This window comes from Bufo gargarizans, chromosome 7 (assembly GCF_014858855.1).
Source record: "Bufo gargarizans isolate SCDJY-AF-19 chromosome 7, ASM1485885v1, whole genome shotgun sequence".
In the NCBI taxonomy this organism is placed as follows: domain Eukaryota; kingdom Metazoa; phylum Chordata; class Amphibia; order Anura; family Bufonidae; genus Bufo; species Bufo gargarizans.
Window position 1 is genome coordinate 192,797,578 of NC_058086.1, and position 18,259 is coordinate 192,815,836.

An 18,259-nucleotide genomic window follows, 5' to 3' on the forward strand; every position below is an offset into this window, starting at 1 on the left:
CCCCTCCAGCACCGGACAGAGGAGGAAACAACTCAAAGGGGAAGTGCACACACCTGCATACCAAACACGTAACCACCGGCAACAGCATGCGTGGCAACCATGTCACGGCAATGACCCCGAAGGCCGAGACACTGCCACCGCATGCTCTCACAGCAACACGTTGCCGCGGGCAACCGCAAGTGTGGCAACAGTGTCACAGCGTACACCATAAGCCGTGACAGGTGGCAATGCATTTCTTCTGCAGCACCCTCTGCTGGAAATATGTGGTATTACAGATGAGTCCTCCAGAACAGTATTTTCCAGGGGCCCCTCCACTCTGGCCATTAGAAGGGGGTGCTGAGCAAGGGGACCCCTCTATGAAGTACTTATCATGTGGACAATGGCCATACTACTGGGGCGACCTCCCCTTTAAGCAGCAACTAATGGACAGTATGATAATCAAATGTATTAGTGACGTCAGAGCAGGTAAATGGATAGCCATTGCCGAACCCATACAAACTAATTGGGTATGGTGGGGGGTTAATATATGAACCAGATGGGGATGCATAATATTTTCTGCAGTAAAGACAGTGATTACCATTCAAGCATTTAAATCGGGCGGCTCAGTAGGGAATTAGTAATATATAAATGGGATATAAACCTGTCTGACACGATCAGCCGCAAATCCTTTCAGGAGCGGACACTCAGAGTATAGGAATGCATTAAGGCCTGGTTATTAAAAGCCGCCATTATTCACATCCGATCGATTAAGAGCAATTGTAAGAATAATTAGCCCCTAGAAAAGAGGAGATAAAAGATGCTGTTCGACTTCAGAGATCTGAAAGATCTGCATGGAGGTTTAGCGTTCCCAAAGGGGTTGTCTCATCTCGACAGCCGCTTTCCACAGGTCCTATCAAGGCATAGGGGGGGGGTCATGTTTTTGCTATACGTTTAGTATATACTTTTTTTTTTACTATGGAACTCTATGGTGATGGATGCCACTGTATGAGATCAGTCTGAGGCATTCGTTAACGTATACCAGATGACAAAAACGTGATGTGAATCCAGCCAATCCATAGGAGTTATGAATTATTGCTAGCAGTTTGCTGTGAACGACTTGAGGGGTGTTACCAACTGGCAGTGTGTCCCTGCAGAGTCTGAGACTGATAGAGTCTCAGACCCCCCCCCCCCCCCCCCCCCCAACTAGTAACACCCATCTGGAACTTTATTGCAGACTGCTTACAATTCATTCTTAAACTTCTAGGAGGAATAATAAAGGAATGGCACAATATACGTCACGATAATAGATGTTATTACATGGGGAATGCAGGTGGTTACTAAACCAGATTTGCCAGGAGAGGAGACAATATTTTCCCATCTTCTATCGCTAGGATATGCCATCACTTTATGAGCAGCAGGGATGCAACTTCTGGGAGACCACCGATCCTGAGAATAAGGGGGTTCAGCACTGGTGTAGTATGCATGCAGGGAAGAAGACGCTGAATACGGCCCAGCATTACAACAGTGCCACGACCCCTTCATTCTCAGGGTCAGTGAGGGTCCAGAAGTCAGACCCATACTGATCATCCTAGGAATATGTAATAGCTTTAAGATGGGAAAAATCCTCTAAAAGAGAAAGCCGGCTGATATGTCACAGACACAAGTAAAAATCACTTTGCAATGTAAAGCAATTGGGGATCTTTGACCGCCATTAAAGGGAGTCTGTCACCACATTTTAGCATGTTAGACCGTTAAAATAGGGTTATGTGATCCAGCCAGAACATAAAAACGGTACCTTTGTGGTAGAAAACTGACTTTTCAATTTGCAGAAAACGAAGTTATAAGATTATCTTCTGAGCCCTCTCAAGTGCCCAGGGCGGTCTCTCAATCCTCGGAGCCCCAGGCAGGCACCTCCTAAACGGCTCATAACCCCGCCCTCCGTGCTCCTCTGCCCGCCTGTTTACTCCCCTCCCCTGTCCCTTTCCACTGCGGCTGTGCGGTACAAATCGTAGCGGGCGCATGCGCAATGCGATGCCCGCTCCTGGCAGGGCATCGCAATACCTATTGCGCATGCGCCGGCTAAACGGCGCAAAATCTGCAGGATTAGCCGGCGCATGCGCAATAGGTATTGCGATGCCCTGCCAGGAGCGGGCATCGCATTGCGCATGCGCCCGCTACGATTTGTACCGCACAGCCGCAGTGGAAAGGGACAGTGGAGGGGAGTAAACGGGCGGGCAGAGGAGCACGGAGGGCGGAGTTATCAGCTGTTTAGGAGGTGCCTGCCTGGGGCTCCGAGGATTGAGAGACCGCCCTGGGCACTTGAGAGGGCTCAGAAGATAATCTTATAACTTCGTTTTCTGCAAATTGAAAAGTCCGTTTTCTACCACAAAGGTACCGTTTTTATGTTCTGGCTGGATCACATAACCCTATTTTAACGGTCTAACATGCTAAAATGTGGTGACAGACTCCCTTTAAGAGGGTAAGGCTTCAGAGATAACTGAGATAGCTGAAACCCCTTTGGGACTGCGCAGAGATTTCTTATCAGCGGGGCTGTCCACACAGGTGAAGAAGTGCTCACCTGTCTGTAGGACCGGACAGGACTGGACATTTAGCCTGACCCTAACAAGTTCCTGCGGATTCTGCAGCTCCAATTAGCCGCGTAGGTGCCTCTACCCTGAAGTGTAGCAGCGCCTGCGCAAGAGCTACTCCGAAGCAGAGCTTCTGCTATTGCTTGGCTATCTGCAGCTGCAGATTAGGCAGGAACTTGTTAGGGTCAGGCTAAATGTCCAGTCCTGTCAATCTATAGGCAGATGGGCACTTCACCTGTGTGGACAGTCCGCGACAGGTGAAGAACAGAGATGAGCAAAGTTTTCAAAAGATTTGATTCAGCAGCTTCACAGAAGTATGACAAGAAAATTAATTTGTTACTAATTAATTCGTCAGAAATCGCTATAAATCAGGTATACCTAGGCCAATCTGCCTAAAAGTAACAGTGGCCTGAAATACTGACTTACAGTAACTCTACAAGTAACAGAACGGATTAACTATGATTATTGGTGCACTGCACACTTATGTACACAGCGATAAATTAGACCTGCCTGTAATACTGACGCACTGTAACTCTACAGCTAACAGAATGGATTAACTATAAATATTGGTGCACTGCACAGTTATGTACATGGAGATAAATTAGACCTGCCTGTAATACTGACGCCCAGTAACTCTACAGCTAACAGAATGGATTAGCCATAAATGACTCTTGGTACACTGCACAGTTATGTACACGATGATAAATTGTAGCAGAGTCTGTAGTTCAGCAGTCTCCTATATTCTCCCTGCAGTCTCCTATATTCTCCCTGCAGTCTCCTATATTCTCCCTGCAGTCTCCTATATTCTCCCTGCAGTCTCCGATATTCTCCCTGCAGTCTCCGATATTCTCCCTGCAGTCTTCCTGAATTCTGCCTGCAGTCTCCTATATTCTCCCTGCAGTCTCCCTGCAGTCTCCGATATTCCCCCTGCAGTCTCCCTGCATTCTGCCTGCAGTCTCCCTGCATTCTGCCTGCAGTCTCCTATATTCTCCCTGCAGTCTCCTATATTCTCCCTGCAGTCTCCTATATTCTCCCTGCAGTCTCCTATATTCTCCCTGCAGTCTCCTATATTCTCCCTGCAGTCTCCCTGCATTCTGCCTGCAGTCTCCCTGCATTCTGCCTGCAGTCTCCCTCTCCAATATTGTCCCACACTCTCTGTTAACAGTTTGCAGCAACACTGTCCCTAGTGCATGAGCGTCTTGTCACATCTCTCCCTATGCTCAGCTCACAGGAGATTGGTGGGTTAATGGTTTTATAGGGCTCTGCCTAGTAGTTCCGCAGCCCCTCAAAAAAGATAGAGCTTATTGTTGTCTGCAATCGCAGCAAGAATAGGCATTTCTATCATAGGGCCGGCCCTGTGCGGTCCCCAAAATGCGGAACGCACACGGCCGGTATCCGTGTTTAGCAGATCCGCAATTTTCAGACCGTAATACACTTACAGACATGTGAATGGACCCTAAAGCATCAGTTTCTCTTATTGCAATGAAAAACCAACCTTAGGGTACTTTCACACTAGCGTTTTTCTTTTCCGGTATTGAGTTCCGTCCTAGGAGCTCAATACCGGAAAAAAACTGATCAGTTTTATCCTAATGCATTCTGAATGGAGAGCAATCTGTTCAGGATGCATTAGTTCAGTCCCTCTTACGTTTATTGGCCGGAGAAAATTCCAATGAAATGTATTAATGCCGGATCCGGCCCCAAGTGCTCCGGCAAAACGGATCCGGTTTTGCGGTCTGCGCATGCGCAGATCTTTAAAAATGAGAAAGAAAGAAATACTGGATACATTTTTCCGGCTGACAACCGGTATTGCAATGCATTTGTGAGATGGATCCGCAGTCATATACATCTGACAGCAGCTTATCTCCTTTGAGAACAGAAAGATCGGGCACTGAAATCAACATGCCCAATCCTTCCCCGGACATTATGAGTTGGGAGACTCCCATACACTGAAGATATGAGATCAGGGGTGTAGCTAACGGCTCATGGGCCCTGGTGCAAGAGTTCAGCTTGGGCCCCCTTCCCCCAGGGGCAGGGAAACACATAGGGCCAGATTTATCATTAGCTCAAGTCAGAATAATGGAGTGAAAAATTTGCGACTTTTTTCTGAAAGTGGGCGTGTTTTCTTATGTAAATGAATCTCTAGACAGATTTACTATTGGGACTATTTAAAAAGTCGCAAAAAAGTCGCAATTTCACTCCAGTGAGGACCATGCTTATCTTATGAGACTTTTTAATAGAACATGCGACTTTTTCATAAAAACGTGCGACTTTTTCATAAAAACGTGCGACTTTTGTAAAGCTGCTTACTGACGGATAAACTGCTACCGTCAAACCACATTTATTACAGTCTTAAAAGGCCGATCATAAATCTGACTTGGCTAAAACTGACTTTAGCCATATGTTAAAGTGGAGTGAGCTGCCAGAGTCGTGATAAATCTGGCCCATAGCCTTCATGCTGCCTGAGGCAAAATTCTTGACCTGACCCCTTCCCTCCAGCCAGAGGTGTAACATGCACTTTCTATAATACTGGTGTCTTCTTATGTGACACAAGGGTCTTTGGGCCCCTCAGGCTCCTGGGCCCGGTAGCGACTGCTTCCTCTGCTATAGCTACGCCCCTGTATGAGATCGATTTGACTTTGCTCTTATATGTATAGGCACCTTCAAGGGATTGTTCACTTTAGTAGATCTTTTCTACAGACCCCACAGCGTGGCCGTACCCGCAGTAGTAATCCTACTTACCTGATCCCCGCAGCTGGGTTCCGGCTCAATTGTTGCCCCGCCAGCTCCTTACCTGGGTCATTGGCCGCAGCAGTGCCCCAGTGACATGCCCCAAGGTTGATATGTGACCGCCAATCACGTGACCCGGTCAAGCCGGGTTTGATGAGAGGGGCCCACGAACTTCAGAGCTGGCCGGGGAACGATGGAGCCGGAACCCAGCAGCAGGAATAAGGTAAGTATGATTTCCACCGCGGGGCCAGCCTTGCTGTGGGGTCTCTACAAGGTGAACAACCCCTTTAAATACTTCCAAGCAACATTTATCCAATATTAAGAACCGCCATGTACCTCTGAAATATATATAATGCAAGATATTTAATTGTCTCAGAAATGTCTCTGCTCCTCGTGGGGTTTGTGCTTCGTCTGTGAATTGTGTTTTCCTCTGCTTTTTTTTTAGGTTGCATCAGGTGAATTTTGATGTCCCCACATGTGAAGGGAAGAAGAAAGAAAACCTCTCGCTGATAGGAGATTTTTCTTCTTCAGCTGAGTTCTTTGTCACAATCGCCGTCTTCGCCTTCCTCTACTCTCTGGCCGCCACAGTGGTCTACATCTTCTTCCAGAATAAGTATCGGGAAAACAACAGGGGGCCCCTAATTGTAAGTCTTCCTGTCACTTTAAATACTGATCCAAGTGAGCAATGTACCTCCATGGTGTCATCCTAAGAAAATTCAGTTACATTATTCTGTATATAAATAAAGCATCACCCACTGTGATTAATGAGCAAAAACAGGACAGTAAGTAGCAAATCAGAGAAGGTTACATTAAAGGGGATGGCCTATTACTTAAAGGGAACCTGTCACTGGGATTTTGTGTATAGAGCTGAGGACATGGGTTGCTAGATGGCCGCTAGCACATCCGCAATATCTAGTCCCTATAGCTCTGTGTGCTTTTATTGTGCAAAAAAATGCAAATTAACCTGAGATGAGTCCAGAGTGAAGGAGCACAGCACCGCCCCGCATCCTCAGAATCTCCTCCTTGCTCCTAATCTTGCGATGTGCGAGCTAGCGCATGCGCAGTGTCCTCATAGTGTTCCTTCCCTGTGCTGGCATCAGCCTCAGGAAAGGAACTGCGCATGCGCTAGCTTGCGCATCGCGAGATTACGGCACTCAAGCTTTCTGACGTCGGGGAGCAAGAAGGAGATTCTGAGGATGCGGGGTGGTGCTGGGCTCCTTCACGCTGGACTCATCTCAGGTTAATTAGCATATGGATCAAATAGTTTTTTTTACACAATAAAAGCACACAGAGCTATGGGGACTGGGTATTGCGGATGTGCTAGCGGCCATCTAGCAACCCATGTCCTCAGCTCTATACACAAAATCCCGGTGACAGGTTCCCTTTAAAGGCGATTCCACTCTGCATCCATGTTTAACCAGGGATTAGATGTGTTTTCGAAAAATAATTTCTCCTAAAGGCTTTTTTTTTATGGTTCTGAAATTTAGACCATTTGACTTTGTGGCAGAACCACGTTGTCAATTCAGCAAATAGTGCAATCCCTTCCTCATACCCCAATATGGTACAACTTTATAACATTTTGGAAGACAAACGCAGTAGGATTCTGGGTTTCTGGGTTCCTTCGGAGATGATTCTGAAGTCCACGCTCCATCTATACAGAACACGCATTGAAATATTTGTCACTACCATTGTACATACAGGGAGTATCACTAATAAGATCTAACAGGTCATTTGTGAAACGTTCCATGGGAAACAGAGTCTAGCAGCAAGTGATGGGCATGGAGTTGTCTTCTTCTGGATCTTTGAGACGTGAATGTAAGATGCAGTACCCCCCAGAACATGGTCACTGTTGTAAATTGTTGTAATGTTATACTGCTAAGTGAAATGTTGTGATTTACTGTATTTCTATAACTAACAGCACTGTAAAGATAGTTTAGGGTTAACACCTTGGCTCATTTCCTTAGGTTGCCAGGATGTAGACCTGGGTCCACCCCCCTGGTTAGTGAGTAGGGAATTTCTAGCTGAGGAAGAAAAAGGACCTACTTGTGCAGCTTCTCAGAGCTAGGCCCAAGTTCAGAGATCCTTCATCTCTGTGACGTCTACAGCCAAATATGTAAAAAGCGAAAAGTCAGAATCTTCAAGGCCGTTGATGCTGTCCAAATGTAGGAATTGCACTGTGATCTACTTGGAAATGTGTCTTGTTGCAGTCAGATGTACTACTACTCCTATCCGCACTTTAGTACAGAGAGACCTATTTATTTACATCAACTGGCCTGACTACTGACTCCACCATTCTCCTGCCACGCACCAAGACCAACACCTAACATCACGGGCACCCCAATTACCACCAGGCAGGAACCCCAACACCAGGGTGCTCCCTGAGGGAAGAAAGGGTGCATCCTCCAGTCACGGCATGGATCCAAAGAGAGTGGAGATCTGTGAGTACTACAACCACCCTCAGGGCCATAACCACCACTCCCATCCTCGCACTCCTCAGCGGGCTATTATGTATAGGCCGGCAGGGAGAGATAGCTGCAAACAAAATACACTGGTTGGCCACTGTCGGAAAGTCCACAGTTAATAAAGGAAGGGGATGTAACGATGACTCTCGTGAATACGTCAAGGTGTTGTCCAGTGGCGTAACTAGAGTTCTATGGGCCCCAGGGCAAACTTTGAATCGGGGCCCCCCACCCCAAGACTCCGCCCACCCCACGACTCCGCCCGTCCACTATCCATCCATCCATCCGCCCCGGCCCTGATTTCAGACCATAATAATGTCTGAATTCAGGGGGTAGGGCGGATGGATGGATGATCAGTGGACGGTAATGATGTCTGAAGTCAGGGTGTGGGTGGGGCAGTAGGATGGATGAATCATTACATTACTAATACTACCTACCAGTCTATAGACCAGTCCAGGAAGATGGTCCTGCTGGAGTACTTCTGCTGCAATGACCGGCGCTCGCCCTTGATGGTTCGTGTCTGGTGACTTGGTCGGTCGTTCGGTCTGGTAATAATAATGTCTGAAATCAGGGTGCGGGTGGGGCAGATGGATGGATGGACCTGTCACAGCAATAATTTATTACCATCCACTGATGATCCATCCATCCGCCCCACCCAGGCCCTAATTTCAGACATTATTATTACCATCCGTCCACTATCCATCCATCCACCCCGGCCCTGATTTCAGACAATAATAATGTCTGAATTCAGGGGGTGGGGCGGATAGATGGATGATCAGTGGACCGTCGATAATGATGTCTGAAATCAGGGTGTGGGTGGGGGCCTGGGGCAGATGGATGGATGGATGAATCATTTACATTAGTTACTAATACTACCTAGTAGTACCACCTACCAGTCTATAGACCAGACCAGTCCAGGCAGATGGTACTTCTGACTGCTGCAACGCCCAGCGCTCTCCCTGGCCTTGATGGTTCGTGTCTGGACAGTCTGGAGTGGTGAGGGTGACTACTTGGTCGGTTGGTCAGCCGGCCGGCCGGTCTCTCTCTCATTCAGTCTCAGACACTCAGGTGAGTGCGCGCTGGCTGACACTGGGGCCGTGGGGCGCTTGCCGCGCTTTCAAGTCTCAGATGTGGCGGGCTCTTGCGCGCCTAGAGTCTACTCTTGTGGTGACGTCAGAGAGCAGACTCATATCGCGGGGGCGCAGGGAGGGTCGGGTCACCTGACGAGTCCGCTTCAAGTTCCAGACCAGCGGTACGTATGAGGAGAGAGGGCCGCGGCGTGCGTGTCCTAGCTACCTGCCTGAGTGCCTGATCATGTGGTGAGGCGAGAGGCGTATTTGTGGGCGTGTGTGTAGCTTGAGGGAGGGCCCGGCAGAGGAGCGGCAGCAGCTAAGTGGGGTCCCTCTCTCTCTCAGACTTGCGATGCGGATGCGATGATTTGTCACCTGCGAACAGCAGCAGGTGTCGGTGATCAACAGATTAGTTACTTAACACAGTCACAGGGCCCGGCCACCCGCCGCCGCCGCAAGCACTTGCGGCCTGCAGCGGGCCCTCCCTCCCGCCGGGCCCGGTCGCAGTCGCACTCTCTGCGACCGCGATCGTTACGCCCCTGGTGTTGTCTCAGTAACTGGTAGCATATTGCTAGAATATGCCATCAATGTCAGAATCAGATAGGTGCGGATCCCACTTCTGGAACCCCTTCTATCTCCAGAAGGGGACCCCCGAAGTGAGTGAAGAGCAACTGTGCATGAGTGGCCGCTCTCCATTCATTTCTATGGGTGTTCTGAAAATAACCGAGCTCGGCAATTCCCGGTAGTCCTATAAAAGTGGTCACGCTAGGACAGTGCGCGCTCCATTCATTCCTATAGGAATTACTAAAATAGCCGAGATCACTCACTCAGCTTTTTTGCAGATCTTCTGTAGAAATGAATGGAGAGCAGACCTCGCATGCACAGTGTAATTTTACACTTTTTAGAAATAGGTATGGGTTTCAAGGTGGGGCTCGCAGCTTTCTGACTTTGATGACATATCCTAGAACGATACCTTCAAAGTCCCAGATGACACAACTCCTTTAAGGATCAGGCAAAAGACCTGGAAGAAACTATTAACATAAGATTATTGCATCAAAAGGAAACTTGAGTAGGGATTGTTTTTAAAAAAAAAAAGGCCAAGTCATAGTTTTGTGTCCTATGCATGGGCGTAGCTATAGGGGGTGCAGAGGTAGCAGTCGCTGCGGGGCCCAGGAGCCTGAGGGGGCCCAACGACCCTTGTGGTACATAAGAAGATCACACCTCTGGCTGGAGGGAAGGGGTTAGGCTGAGAATCCAGGTACAAAGGGGCCTGTTGTTTGTAACCCCTCCTCATTACTTCTAGGAGAAAAGGACAACATTACCTTCTGCCATGTTATGGTTGAGCCCCTTCTTCTTATGGGCCCCATGGTAGCAAAATGTCACGGACGGTGTACAGGAAACAAGACAAAGCAACATGCATATATGACTCACTGGATCCAAAGCTAAGGAACCAAGGGGAGACCCCTGCACAAGACCTAGCACTTTCCCTGGCTGTTCAGCCTATGCAAAGATCACAGAGGTGGATGGTTGCATAGCCACGTACCTCGACTATATAACCCCTGAACACCCTACAATAGTGAGGGGACACGACCACCGGCTCCCTACACCAGACACGGAGGGAGTCAGGGTCACCTGGGATCCAGCAAACAGAAAATAACAGATAAATGTACAGCACTTAACTTTGTAGCACACAGGAAAACAGGATGAGCATGCACACACACTCCAGGAAGAAGTATAAGCCGCCCAGTAATGCATTATGGGGCGGAATTTAAAGGGATGCAATTAATCCAACTACATGACAGCTGAGAGAGGCTAACGAGATGAGGAACTGAATACCACAACAAAGAGAACTCAAGGAGGAGGTTCTGAAAGGCTTCTGTCAGAGCTTCTCAGCTGTCTGGTTGTGACACAAAATTGGTTGTCTCTGGAAGGTTCACCCTTGTTCTAAAGTGAGAAACATAGGTGATATATATTACAGGATTGCCGGTGATACAGTTTACTTCAAAACAATGGGATATCAATGGATACAAGAATGGTTTAGAAGGTGGTCCTCAAACTGAAGTGGCACCAGGTAAGAAACCGTGCATGCACGGTGAGCTCTCTGTTCACTTCGGGGGCCCGATTCTGGATATAGGAGCTGGTTCCAAAGGTGGGACCTGCACCTATCTAACATTGATAGTATATCCCAACGATATGCCATTAATGTCTGAAATGGTCCAAACCCTTTAAGCTATTTTTCCAGAAATATCTGAAGTTGGTGCAGGAGTCAAGCGATTCTCAAGAACGTTCCGGTGTTCTCCTCCGTCCTCTTGCATTGGAGAAGACTATTTATTATGCCACCAGCAGAGATTGGAGATGTCATTGCGCTTAGAGTTTGTCTCCGCAAAGATCACTTAGTATTTGATATTCCGTCAAGTCCAGTGCGCTGAGCGCATCTCAGAACGGAGCAGTGACAAGGATTACGGACAGGATTAAAAAGATTTGGACAGGAAGGTCCCTCAGGCAAAGCAAAAAGCAAGTTTCCAAGGGAACAGGCAGATGATGAAGTTCTGAAGAAAGAAAAGCCCTCATCAGATGTAACCTTTTCAAACGTACCTCCTTCTACTTTCATTCTTAATGTTAGAGCACAGCCAAGTAGGCCAATTACAGGAAAGGGCCGAAGAAAAAGACGCAGGAAGCTTTTACCGGTTATTTGTCTAAAATGACACAGAGATAGACCTCTGGGTGCACCATTAAATGTTAGGTTTTTATTCCTGAATTGCATGTGTTTCCATACTGTAGTTTATATGAAGCTAATACCTCCATTCAGCTAACAGGAAACTATTATAAAAAGGAGTTTTAATTTCTTGCCAAAGGTACACCTGGGCTGTCATTCCTACAACAGGGTAGGAATATATTTTGTATTTATGCAAGTTGGCAGACAAGTCACAGGGTTTTAACTAGGAGATAAGCTTACACAAGTGTATAGGAGACAAAGAAAACACAATACAAAAAAAAAAAAAAAAAAGATGGCTAAAACATTCGTTGTTGCCACAACAACTAGCATCTAGCAATATACTTCTCAGTAAGTACCCAGGCAGCCTCATTCCCCTTCTAGCAGCTATAAAGTTATATCCGAGTAAGTACCCTGTCAGCCTTCTTCCCCTTCTAGCACCTATAAATGTGCATCCTATTAGGCACTGTGTCAGCCTCCTTCCCCTTCTAGCAGCTATAAATGTGCATCCTATTAAGAACTGTGTCTGCCTCCTTCCCCTTCTAGCAGCTATAAATGTGCATCCTATTAAGCACTGTGTCAGCCTCCTTCCCCTTCTAGCAGCTATAAATATACATTCTAGTAAGTACCCAGGCAGCCTCATTCTCCTTCTAGCAGCTATAAAGTTATATCCAAGTAAGTACCCTGTCAGCCTTCTTCCCCTTCTAGCAGCTATAAATGTGTATCCTATTAAGCACCGTGTCCGCCTCCTTCCCCTTCTAGCAGCTATAAATGTGCATCCTATTAAGCACTGTGTCAGCCTCCTTCCCCTTCTAGCAGCTATAAATGTGCATCCTATTAAGCACCATGTCAGCCTCCTTCCCCCTTCTAGCAGCTACAAATATACATTCCAGTAAGTACCCTGTCAGCCTTCTTCCCCTTCTAGCAACTGCAAATTTACATCCCAGTAGCATCTAGCAATATACTTCTCAGTAAGTACCCAGGCAGCCTCATTCCCCTTCTAGCAGCTATAAAGTTATATCCGAGTAAGTACCCTGTCAGCCTCCTTCCCCTTCTAGCAGCTATAAATGTGCATCCTATTAGGCACTGTGTCAGCCTCCTTCCCCTTCTAGCAGCTATAAATGTGCATCCTATTAAGCACTGTGTCAGTCTCCTTCCCCTTCTAGCAGCTATAAATGTGCATCCTATTAAGCACTGTGTCAGCCTCCTTCCCCTTCTAGCAGCTATAAATATACATTCCAGTAAGTACCCAGGCAGCCTTATTCCCCTTCTAGCAGCTATAAAGTTATATCCGAGTAAGTACCCTGTCAGCCTTCTTCCCCTTCTAGCAGCTATAAATGTGTATCCTATTAAGCACTGTGTCCGCCTCCTTCCCCTTCTAGCAGCTATAAATATACATTCCAGTAAGTACCCAGGCAGCCTTATTCCCCTTCTAGCAGCTATAAAGTTATATCCGAGTAAGTACCCTGTCAGCCTTCTTCCCCTTCTAGCAGCTATAAATGTGTATCCTATTAAGCACTGTGTCCGCCTCCTTCCCCTTCTAGCAGCTATAAACTTGCATCCTATTAAGCACTGTGTCAGCCTCCTTCCCCTTCTAGCAGCTATAAATATACATTCCAGTAAGTACCCTGTCAGCCTCCTTCCCCTTCTAGCAACTACAAATTTACATCCCAGTAAGTACCTTGTCAGTCTCCTTCCCCCTCTGGTAGCTGTAAATATAGTCCCCAGTAAATTTCTCTTCAGATACTTAGATAATAATCATACCATAGAAGAGAAATAGTACTTACTTGCTGAAACTAAACTTGTACAATTTGTGCTGTGTACATTGGGTGACAGGGTCAGCAGTCAGCTCATTATCATCAGAGGCAACAGTGTTCTTGGGGCCCACCAGAGAGAATCTTTCTGGAGACCCAATCCCTATATCATGAAATAAGTTTAATAAGTTTTGAATCAAAGAAATATACCACAGTGGCAAGTGATTGGATCCAATGGAAGCCACATTTTGTTTTTTGTTTCTTGGGCTCATTATGGTATCAGTGGTCATGGTCCAGCGGAGGATCTTCTGGTACTCTGGTGGGACAGTCCGAACCTGAGAGGAAGGATAACAAACGTGACACCTAAATATACAGAAGATACCATAGGGTCACACCATTGACAATGGGTGATGGACACAATTCACCACCTCCTCTCTCCTCACACTCCCAGCACAGAGCATGCTCACTAAGTCATTCTCCTATAGAAGCCATCATTTTCTGAAATTTTCCATTAGATGATACCTTCCCTTTAAGAAGACAATTCTTTCACCGTATGCTCACTTCTTATTGTACTTCAGAATAAGTAATGGTTTTAATAATAATCATTTGATGTTGTTTTTTGCCAAGAAGAAGCAGTAATACCCTGGTAGGTGGATAGTTTTTGACTTTTATTATATGTTTTGGTCGTTATTTTGCATAATTATGCAGGCAAACTCATTAAAATCTCGACATCTTCTACTTCTGCAATACTCCTGTGGAAGTTTCCCAGCTGCAAGTATGAGAACCAGTCAGTTGAAAAGTAATTAGATCCAAGCACGAACCTCTACATTTGTAGTTCACGGATCCTTATGGTCCTCCTTTCCCCCCTTGATCTGCAGTGCTAATTAGCAGAAATAGCACAACGACTGCTTAGTGCTGGGCCATTGCGCAGAACCAGCTCACAGTGCAGAGTCCATTGAGGACACGAGCGGAAACAAAATGAAAATTTGCTGGCATGTGGCTCATTCTTATGGGCAAACAACCAAAAAGCAATAGGCATATGGTTATAATAGCCAAGCGTTGCTCTCCATTGTACTAGACGTGGGCTACGGAGGCCACCATGAGAACCAGCGGAAGACCCTTCAGCCGCAAACACTTCACCAACCTATGAAAACTAATGAACGGCTTATGAAAGAGACCCCCAGGTCTTGTTGTCAGTGCTGTTAATTAGGACCTTCTGTAAGCCGAGGTCTTGTGTATGATTGTTTCTGTTACAACTGCAAACAAAGGCTACAGTAACTTAAAGGTTTAAAGGAACAGTCCAGGCAAAACTGATACATTGTAGTTGTCACTACCAGAGCTTTGAGACGTTCTCACAGCTCTGTCTCTCCACCCCTGTGATGATGTCACTTAGAGTTTGGAGGTGTTCTCACTGTTCTGTCTCTCCGCCCCTGTGATGAGGTTTTTACTCTCAGCTGTTCCTCCTGCGTTTGATTACCCTGCCTTTAAATCACCCCTCCTCCTATTGCAGGGCGTGGATTATACTTCTCTTTTCAGTTGTAGCTCTGCCTTGAGTATCGTCACTTCTTAAGCTACTAGTTCTCTGGACCTGTGTTCTGCTGCTGCAAGCACTCCGGATATTGCCAGCGGCCCTTGGATCCGTCTTCTCTGCGGCTACAGCTCCATCAGCTAAGTGTGCAGACTCTGTTGTGTACCTGGTGATTTCCTGACTGGATCTGAGGTGGCCACGGTTCCCTCCATATTCTGAGCAGGGCATCGGTGGCCGTGCCCCTTCCACTATTGTAGGGGTTACAGGGCTCATCAGTCCAAGGTACGCGGGCATGCCTCGTTCCACCATTTGGATCCGGGCATGTGCTTTAGCAGCATAGGGAGAGTGTTGAGGGTCTGACAGGGGTCACCCTTCCTCTTCCCTAGTTTAGGTCCGGTCAGTAGCTCTTCTTACTGTGTATGCTCTGGTTACCCTTAAACAGCCGTGACATTATAATCCACCAAAACCGTCCTTGTTGACATGGATCCGCTTTCTGGCTTGGTTGACCGCATGCAGGGTCTTTCTTTGGAAGTAGCGGATCTCCGTCAATCTGTGACTCAGCTACAAACATTGGGCTCTGCTCCGGCTCATGGAGTCTGTTGCGAGCCAAAGGTCTCACTTCCGGAAACGTTCTCCGGGGGCAGTGAGAATTTTGTTCGCTTCAGAGAGGCATGTAAACTCCATTTTTGTTTGTGTCCCCACTCCTCTAGTAATGAGGAACAGAGGGTGAGGATTGTCATCTCCCTGCTGAGGGGTAATGCTCAGACTTGGGCTTTTTCGCTGTCATCAGGGGATCCCTCCCTTCGATCCGTGGAAAGATTTTTTGTGGCCCTGGGGCAGATATATGATGACCCGGATCGTGTTGCTCTGGCAGAATCGAACTTACGTGTTTTATGCCAGAACAAACTGTCTGCGGAGCTTTATTGTTCTGAATTTCGGAGATGGGCAGCTGATTCAGGCTGGAATGATGCTGCACTCCGAAGTCAGTTCTGTCATGGTCTCTCAGAGGGTTTGAAAGATGCCTTTGCTTTCCATGAGAGACCAACGTCCTTAGAGTCTGCCATGTCATTGGCGGTACGCCTTGACAGGCGTCTAAGGGAAAGAAACAAGACCTCTCCGTCCAGCCATTGTCAGTCTAGGGGCAATGATGCGGACTCATTCAGTATGCAGGGGTCTCATCCTGTCTCGCTCCCCTCTGAGGAGGAGCCCATGCAGCTAGGCCGACTTGCCCCTGATAAAAGAGGATTTAGTCCTCAGCATATGGTGTGTTTTTGTTGTGGGGGCATAGGTCATTTGGCAAATGTTTGTCCGTCTAGGAGATTCCTGAACTGTACTAAGAGCGATAATAAGAGAAAAACCTCAAGAGGTAGATCATCAAGTTCTGCTTCATCTGCTACTTTGGGCAAAGTGGATGTGGGAATTGATGCTATTCCTCTGACCTGCAGTTCCCGTTTTCTCCTGTCTGCCAGGGTGGCGCTAGAGAGCAAAGTCATTCCTTGTGATATTTTTGTCGATAGTGGAGCGGCCGTCAATCTTATTGACACTCAATTTGTAGCCTTGCATGGTTTTCAGGTTTGTACATTAGAAAAGGATATACCTGTTTTTGCTATCGACTCTGCTCCACTCTCGCAGAGATCTCTGAAAGGCATTGTTCACAATATCCGGCTAGCTGTAGGTGACACTCATGTGGAGGAGATATCTTGTTTTGTCCTTAACGGATTGCCTTCGCCTCTAGTTTTGGGGCTACCCTGGCTCACTAGACATAACCCCACTATTGATTGGCAAGGAAGGCAAATAAATGAGTGGAGTGACTTTTGTAGAGAGAATTGTCTCACAGCGACTTTTGCAGAGGTGTCTACTAAAACTCTGCCATCATTTCTCTCTGATTTCTCGGATGTGTTTTCCGAGAGCGGTGTTCGGGAGCTACCTCCTCACCGGGAGTTTGACTGTCCCATGAACCTCATTCCCGGCGCCAAGCTGCCAAAGGCACGCCTCTACAATCTCTCACAACCGGAAAGACTCGCAATGCGAACCTATATCTCAGAGAGTCTCGAGGGGGCATATTCGTCCCTCAAAGTCGCCTGTTGCCGCAGGTTTTTTTTTTGTTAAAAAAAAAGATGGCTCTCTGAGACCTTGCTTAGATTTTAGGGAGCTGAACCGTATCACGATTCGCGATCCCTATCCCCTTCCTCTGATCCCGGACCTCTTCAACCAAATTGTTGGGGCCAAGGTGTTTTCCAAATTGGATCTGAGAGGCGCGTACAACCTGGTCAGGGTCAGAGAGCGGGATGAATGGAAAACGGCCTTTAATACCCCTAACGGGCATTTCGAGAATCTCGTTATGCCTTTCGGCCTGATGAATGCTCCGGCCGTCTTTCAGCATTTTGTTAATAGTATTTTCTATCATTTAATGGGAAAATTTGTATTGGTGTATCTTGATGATATTTAGATTTTTTTCCCCTGATGTTCAGACCCATCAGGATCATCTTTTTCAGGTCCTGCAGATACTGCGGGAAAATAAACTGTATGCCAAGCTGGAGAAATGTCTTTTTATGGTATCGGAGATTCAATTTCTGGGTTTTCTACTCTCTGCTTCTGGTTTTCGCATGGATCCGGAGAAGGTCCGTGCTGTGCTGGAGTGGGAGCTTCCTGAAAATCAGAAGGCATTGATGCGCTTTCTGGGTTTTGCTAACTACTACAGAAAGTTCATTTTGAATTATTCCTCTATTGTCAAACCCCTTACTGACATGACAAAAAAGGGGACGGATTTTTCCTCTTGGTCGGAGGAGGCGCTTGCAGCCTTTTCTAAGATTAAAGAGAGTTTTGCGTCTGCTCCCATCTTGGTGCATCCTGATGTTTCCTTACCTTTTATTGTTGAGGTGGATGCTTCCGAGGTGGGTGTGGGTGCAGTTTTGTCCCAGGGCCCCTCTCCTGCCAAGTGGCGACCTTGTGCCTTTTTCTCTAGAAAACTCTCCCCGACAGAGAGAAACTATGATGTGGGAGATAGGGAGTTGTTGGCCATCAAGTTGGCTTTCGAGGAATGGCGCCATTGGTTGGAGGGGGCCAGGCACCCTATCACCGTTTTTACTGACCATAAGAATCTGGCGTACTTGGAGTCAGCCAGGCGTATGAATCCGAGACAGGCCAGATGGTCTCTGTTCTTCTCCAGATTCAATTTTGTTGTTCCTTTCCGCCCTGGGATCAAGAATGTGAAGGCTGATGCTCTCTCTCGCTGTTTTCCGGGAGGAGGAAACTCCGAGGACCCGGGTCCCATTTTGGCGGAGGGGGTAGTTGTTTCTGCTCTATATTCCGATTTGGAGGCCGAGGTCCAGGCTGCCCAGTCTGAGGTAGTGTTGAGCGCGAATATTCGAATTGCGAATTTTTTTCTCGAATATCGCAATTTCGAGATTTCGCGAATATTTAGAATATCGTTCTATATAT

The 18,259-nt window shown here is 47.1% G+C and overlaps 1 protein-coding gene across 1 annotated transcript in view; it reads left to right on the plus strand.

Annotated features, from left to right (window-relative positions):
* SYNPR (synaptoporin) overlaps positions 1-18,259 on the plus strand; it is a gene marked incomplete at its 5' end in the record, with an annotated part of 64,237 nt that overhangs the window by 22,451 nt on the left and 23,527 nt on the right. Inside the window, one exon of the mRNA XM_044302110.1 lies at positions 5,740-5,938. Coding sequence (XP_044158045.1) covers positions 5,740-5,938 — 199 coding nt within the window. The remainder of the gene's footprint in view (positions 1-5,739; positions 5,939-18,259) is intronic.